A 7,237-nucleotide genomic window follows, 5' to 3' on the forward strand; every position below is an offset into this window, starting at 1 on the left:
CAGGCGGGTTTGATTAAGCCTGCCTTAAACTTTGAACAGTAAGAAGTCTCACAACGTGGAGATGCCGGCGTTGGACTGGGGTAAACACAGTAAGAAGTTTAACAACACCAGGTTAAAGTCCAACAGGTTTATTTGGTAGCAAAAGTGGTGGCTTTTGCTACCAAATAAACCTGTTGGACTTTAACCTGGTGTTGTTAAACTTCTTAAAGTCTCACAACACCAGGTTAAAGTCCAACCCGTTTATTTGTAGGATTTCCACAGCATGGCGACCTTAAACTGTGGAGGGGTTGAGTGATATGTGGGGTGTGTGATATCTAAAAATAGAAACTTTTCCTAAACACATTAAAAACAAAATTGCCATGGATTCACCCTAGTTTATAAAGAAAATCCTATCGGGTTAATGAAACGACTCGTTGTAAAATGTATTGCGCCCTTCAGGAAGGTAATTAAAGGTTTTTTTGAATGCTGCTAGTACAGATTGCTGCACTTTGCAGACAGTTTAGCCTGGAACAATGAACTGGATGAATAGCCCTACGTTTTAGTCCTGGCGCCTTCTCTGTGATCTGTCATTGCTTTTCTGTGTGTGTCTCTCTCTCTGCCAATCCCTCCCCTCTCAGGAAAAAAACCCTCCCCTCTCAGTATCCAGCTTTGCAACTGGTTGTTGGCGAAAGAGGGGTAGAGAGAGAGAGAGAGAGAGGGCTGGGGGGTGGGGTGGGGTGGGGAGTGGGATAGCAAGTCTACATGACACCCTGTGGCCCCAGGGTGATGCTGCTTTCTAGATAAGGTCTATAAATAACGCAACTCTGGCATTTCTTCGCACCTGTAGAGCTGTAAGAAGCTGGGGACGGTCTCTTTCTCCCACCCACCCCTTCCTTCTTCCCCCCTACCCCTCCCACACAAGCTGCCAGTTGCTGGATTATGAACTCTGCTGCCTTGCACTCCAGTTCTGCCCAGCTCCGTCCCAAAGCAGCGCAGCAAGTCACCGAGATGGCTGTCTACTGTGAGAACTTCAACATGTACCACCAGCAGAACCTGCACCCTCCCCAGAGGGCGGCCAACTACCCGCTGGGGGAGTACCACGGGCCGGCTAACCCTTACCTGTGGCTCAACGGCTCGGGGGTGGGCGGCTCTCCGCCTTACCTGCACGGCAACAGCAGCACTCCGCCCTTCGCCGCCCCTTCCTACGGGAGCCAGAAGCAGTTCCTGGGCGGCTCGCCGGGCTTCGGCGCCGGCACCGAGCTGGGCTGGCTCTCGCTCAGCAGCCAGGAGGAGCTGCTCAAGTTGGTGAGACCCCCTTACTCCTACTCTGCCCTGATCGCCATGGCCATCCAGAACGCCCCGGAGAAGAAGCTGACCCTCAGCCAAATCTACCAATATGTGGCCGAAAACTTCCCCTTCTACAAGAAGAGCAAAGCGGGCTGGCAGAACTCCATCCGCCACAACCTCTCCCTGAATGACTGCTTCAAGAAAGTGCCCAGGGACGAGGACGATCCAGGTGAGAGCCCCCGACCCTCCCTAATATTGATTTGATTTATTATGGTCACATGTATTGGGATACAGTGAAAAGTATTGTTTCAAAAACAGAAAATGCTGGAAAATCTCAGCAGCATCTGTGGAGAGAGAGAATAGAGCCAACATTTGACCCTTGGTCGGAGTAGCAGCATTGTTTCTTGTGCCCTGAACAGACAAAGCAGACCGTGCATAGAGAAGGAAAGGAGAGGGCAGCGAATGTAGTGTTACAGTTATAGCGAGGGTGCAGAGAAAGATCAACTTAATGCGAGGTAGGTCCATTCAAAAGTCGCCCGTCAGCACTTTGAAAAAACTCATTCTACTTCCCCAACTCATAGAGCAATACAGCACGGAAACTGGCCCTTCAGCCCAGCTGTCCCATTTGTGCTCCCAGCTAGTCCCAATTGCCTGCGTTCAGCTCATATCTCAGTGGTTAGCACTGCTGCCTCACACCGCCAGGGAGCCACGTTCGATTCCCGGCTTTGATCACTGTCTGTGTGGAGTTTGCACGTTCCCCCGTGTCTGCGTGGGTTTGCTCCGGATTCCTCCCACAGTCTGAAAAACATGTTGGTTAGGTGCATTGGCCATGCTAAATGCTCCCTCAGTGTACCCAAAGACGCGGGAGTGTGTTAACTGGGAGATTTTCACAGTAAATTAATTGCAGTGTTAATGTAAGCCTTCTTGTGACACTAATATTATAACTTTAAAAAACTTTCTAACCCTCTGATCTTTCCTCATCCATGTACTTATCTAAATGCTTTTAAAATAAAGTTTACTTATCAGTCACAAGTAGGCTTACGTCAACACTGCAATGAAAGTCCCCTAGTCGCCACATTCTGATTCCTGTTCAGGTACACTGAGGGAGAATTTAGCACAGCCAGTTCACCTAACCTATACATCTTTGGACTGTGGGAGGAAACCAGAGCATCTGGAGGAAACCCACGCAGACACAGGCAAACTCCAAGCTGGGAATTGAACACAGGTTCCTGGTGTTGTGAGGCAGCAGTGCTAACCACTGCTACCGTGTTTTTTAAATGTTGTTCAGATGAAGCCCAAGATGGGGTGCAATGCCTTATCTTGTCACTTTGGATCTTGTTTGTGTCTCTTGTGGGGACCATGATTTAGGTTGATTTGATTTATTATTGTCACATGTATTGGTATACAGTGAAAAGTATTGTTCCTTGAGCGCTATACAGGCAAAAGCATACAGTTCATAGAGTAGATAGGAGAGAAGGAAAGGAGAGGGTGCAGAGAAAGAGCAGCTTAATATATGTTAGGTCCATTCAAAAGTCTGATGGCAGCAGGGAAGAAGCTGTTCTTGAGTCGATCGGTACGTGACCTCAGACTTTTGTATCTTTTTCCCGATGGAAGAAGGTGGGAGAGAGTATGTCAGGGGTGCATGGGGTCCTTGATTATTCTGGCTGCTTTTCCGAGGCAGCGGGAAGTGGAGACGGAGTAAATGGAAGGGAGGCTGGTGTGCGTGATGGACTGGTCTTCGTTCACAACCCTTTGTAGTTTCTTGCGGTCTTGGTCAGAGCAGGAGCCATACCAAGCTTTGATACAACCAGAAAGGATCTTCCTATGGTGCATCCAACATGTTGGATTCAATTGGAATTTGAATTTGTTGTTTGGATTTGAGTTTGCCCGGTCCATTCCGAGCATTGGCTTTGTAACTTCAAGGGTGGAATTTAAAAATGTAAAAAAAACACTCTCCCCACTGCACCCCCCCCCCCCCCCCCACCCCAGCCCTGCAAATGTTCAATCATTATTCTATTTATTCAAGAGAGTATTGGATGATTATTTGAAAAGTAATGCACAATGAGTGGAATGGCTTCTCCCTATGCCGTGACTTCTCCTCTGGCTGTATCATGTGCAAGGGGACCCGGAGAAAGGCACTCAGTGTGTTGCTCTTTTGGGAGGGCTTGCATAGACACGATGGGCCAAGTGGCCTCCTCCTGCGCTGTAACAGTGCTTCTTATAGAGATCAGCATTTATTCCCTCAATTCCCAATACTAGTCCATCACATCGAATTCCAATACCATTGTGTCTCCCAATCCCTCCTTCCCCAGATATTTAAACCTCGGAATATGCAACATTTCCAACACAAGCATGTGTTACTTTGTTTAAAAAGTAAGAAACTGAGAATGTATGCTTTGAGCAATGATCTTGTTGGCAAGTTGTCAGGAGGAAGTGTTCCCTCCCGGTGAAACACCCCTTTCAAAACCTCCTGCTTAACCCACCAGGCCGTTTCAAAAATATGCACTGAACCGTGTTCTCAAGTCAATGTAAAAACGCTCTTTATTTTTAATAAGATTCTCAGAGTAAGGTGACTGGGCAGGAGGGGGAGCCTGACAGACTCTATTGGAATGCACTGCCTACAAGGGGGAAACAGCAGATCCAATATTTCGGGCAAAGCCGGGTAGGCGCCTTGTGCGCTCTGAATCTTTGATTATACTCCGATTGTATTCAGACAATTATGTTCCACCCAACGCTCGCTAACCACCCCACATCTCCCAATAAAAATGTTGATTTTATACACCCTCCCAATCCCTATGCTGCTTATTTTGAGAATTTGGCACAATTGGGACACACTTCCTCTCACTCAAAATACTTTTTATTCCTGTCTTGAGCTCTAATGAAGCGTCATCCAAACTTGAAATGTTGGCTCTATTCTCTCTCCACAGATGCTGTCAGATCTGCTGAGATTTTCCAGCATCTTCTGTTTTTGTTTCAGATTCCAGTGTCCGCAGTATTTTGCTTTTTCACTTTTGCTCTTGTTCGAATCTTAAAACTGGTTTATTGAATTGATTTAAAGACAGAAAAAAGTGCTAGATAAACTCAGCAGGTCTGCCAACATAATTTAGGACCCCACGCACCCCGAACATTCTTTCTTCCACCTTCTTCCATCAGGAAAAAGATACAAAAGTCTAAGGACATGTTCCGACCGACTCAAGAACAGCTTCTTCCCTGCTGCCATCAGACTTTTGAATGGACCTACCTCACATTAAGTTGATCTTTCTTGACACCCAGGCTATGACTGTAACACTTCTATTCGGATGGAGGGTTATAGGTAGGCCTAAAAAGTAGGGATATGTTCAGCACAACTGGGGCCGAAGAGCCTGTTTTGTGCTGTAGTTTTTCTATGTTTCTTCTACTACATTCTGCACTCTCTCCTTTCCTTCTCTATGTCAGGTATGTTTTGTCTGTATAGTGTGCAAAAATCAATACTTTTCACTGTACTAATACATGTGACAATAATAAATCAAATCAGCACCTGTGAAGAGAGAAACAGAGTTAATGTTTCGAGTGTAAGAGTTTACTTTTTATTGAAATGTGTTGCCAAGTGAAAACTCACAGTAAATTGGCATTTCTTTGTTTGGAATGCACAGGGAAAGGGAATTACTGGACTCTGGACCCCAACTGCGAAAAGATGTTTGATAATGGCAACTTTCGCAGGAAGAGGAAGAGGAGAACTGACTCGAACCCAGGCCTCGGGAGCTCTCTCATTGCCAAAGCCCAGGACAGTACAGGGACCCCCGGCTTGAAGATGACTGAGAGCCCGCCACTCTTGATGGAGGCCACCTCGCCAGAGCCCGATCACTCCCGGGGCTCCAGCGATGAGCCCAAACCTTCCACGCCCTCATCCAGCCCTTGTCTGAACACTTTCTTCAACAGTATGACGGCCATTGGCAGCGGGCCCATCAGCAGACAAGTGTCCATGGGACTTGCCAATGACTTACTCCAGAGGAATGTGTCTGGACTTGCTTCCTATTCCTCCAGCAGCAGCCTGTCCTCGCAGGAGACCAGCGAGCTGACGGACACCTTCCACTTAAACCGCGCGGGGTATTACAATTCTTACTCAGGGGGGCAGACAAACCAATTCAACAATCATTTCTACAACAGCTTCAGTGTTAACAGTTTGATCTATCCCAGAGAAGGCACGGAGGTCTGAGGAAAAAACACACAAACAGCTCGTGTGGAAATTGAAGAGTCCAACTCACCATCTCCAACTTTACACTCACATCTTCCATCATGTTTTCTTCATCTCTACCATCACCCCCTCTCCATCTTCAATCACACTCTCCCAATCTTCCACTCTCCACCTTCAATCACACTCTCTCTATCTTCAATCTCCCACTCTCCATCTTTAACCACACTTTCCCAATCTTCAATCACCCCTTCTCCATCTTCAATCACACTCTCTCCATCTTCACCTTCAATCACCCACTCTCCATCTTTAATCACACTCCCTCTATCTTCTATCTAAGTTTTTAAAATAAGTTTATTTATTAGTCACAAGTAGGCTTACATTAACACTGCAATGATGTTACTGTGAAATTCCCCCAGTCACCACACTCCAGCACCTGTTCGGGTACACTGAGGGAACATTTAGCATGGTCAATGCACCTAACCAGCACATCTTTTGGACTGTGGGAGGAAACCAGAGCACCCGGAGGAAACCCATGTGGACACAGGGAGAACGTGCAGATTCTGCACAGACAGTGACGCAAGCCGGGAATTGAACCCGGGTCCCCGGTGCTAGTGAGGCAGTAGTGCTAACCACTGTGCCACCATCTTAGAACCCCTACAGTACAGCCATTCAGCTCATCGAGCCTGCACCAACAACAATCCCACCCAGGTCCTATCTCTGTAATCCCACGTATTTACCCTGCTAATCCCCCTGACACTAATGGTCAAATTAGTGTGGCCAATCCACCTAACCCATACATCTTTGGAGTGTAGGAGGAAACCGGAGCACTCAGAGGAAACCCACAGAGACATGGGGAAAACGTGCAAGCTCCACACAGCTAATGACCAGAGGCTGGAATTGAATCTGGGACCCCGGCGCTGTGAGGCAGCAGTGCTAACCACTGTGTCACTGTGCCACCCTAAATCACACTCTCTCCACCTTCGATCTCTCCCTCTCTATCTTCAATCTCACTCCCACTCGCTCTTTCTCATGTCACAAATCAGAACCTTTCCACAGAGTTCACCTCCGCCTTTCTGAGAATTATCTGCATTTGTGTTTAGGTTTTAGACTATCTGTATTTTGTATGAAACACAGTGATTGAAGGGTCTGTAGGGATCCCACCAGCAGTGCTAGGTTGAAGCGTCTGAAGATGTTTGAGTGAGTTATATTTGGTCTGTTTAAGTGGTGCCCCTTGCGAGATGGTGTTACCCTGGTTTGTGTTGAAGAATCTGAGCAGTTTTTGGGGATGATTGACACTGAAGTGTATAATTTGACTGTAGCATTGTTTAACATAATGGAAGATATTTCATTGATGCTGAAATTAGACCCGCTTAAGCTAACTAGACATACATTTCTCTAGTAATAAAAACAGAAAATGCTGGAAAAAACTAAACTTGTCTGATGGCATCTGTGAAGAGGGAAACACAGTTATGCTTGGAATCCAATGTGATTCGTCTTCAGAACTTTCTCTAGAAAATTCTCCAGGGGTGGCACAGTGGTTAGCACAGCGCCAGGGACCCGGGTTCAATTCCAGTCTCGGGTCACTGTCTGTGGCGTTTGCACGTTCTCCTCGTGTCTGCGTGTGTTTCCTCCGGGTGCTCCGGTTTCCTCCCACACTCCAAAGATGTGCAGGTTAGGTTGTTTGGCCATGCTAAATTGACCCTTAGTGTCAGGGGGACTAGCCAGGGTAAATGCATGGGGTTATGGGGGTAGGGCCTGGGTGGGATTGTGGTCGGTGCAGATTCAATGGGCCGAACG

General features: G+C 47.1%; 1 protein-coding gene across 1 annotated transcript; it reads left to right on the forward strand.

Annotated features, from left to right (window-relative positions):
* The first annotated feature begins 960 nt into the window (after positions 1-960).
* Positions 961-5,461, forward strand: foxi2 (forkhead box I2). The gene is made up of 2 exons (XM_078230335.1): positions 961-1,495; positions 4,899-5,461. The coding sequence occupies exons 1-2, from the start codon at positions 988-990 to the stop codon at positions 5,459-5,461; spliced, it is 1,071 nt and encodes a 356-aa protein (XP_078086461.1). The 5' UTR covers positions 961-987.
* The last annotated feature ends 1,776 nt before the right edge of the window (positions 5,462-7,237 follow it).

The sequence above is a fragment of the Mustelus asterias genome, chromosome 1 (genome assembly GCF_964213995.1).
Source record: "Mustelus asterias chromosome 1, sMusAst1.hap1.1, whole genome shotgun sequence".
NCBI classification, from domain to species: Eukaryota; Metazoa; Chordata; class Chondrichthyes; order Carcharhiniformes; family Triakidae; genus Mustelus; species Mustelus asterias.

What these genes read in the sequence shown, in the direction of transcription:
- foxi2 (XM_078230335.1), top strand. Translation starts at nt 988, where the DNA reads ATGGCTGTCTACTGTGAGAACTTCAACATGTACCACCAGCAGAACCTG. An exon ending in CAGGGACGAGGACGATCCAG is followed by an intron (nt 1,496 to 4,898) that starts GTGAGAGCCCCC and finishes TGGAATGCACAG; the next exon opens with GGAAAGGGAATTACTGGACT.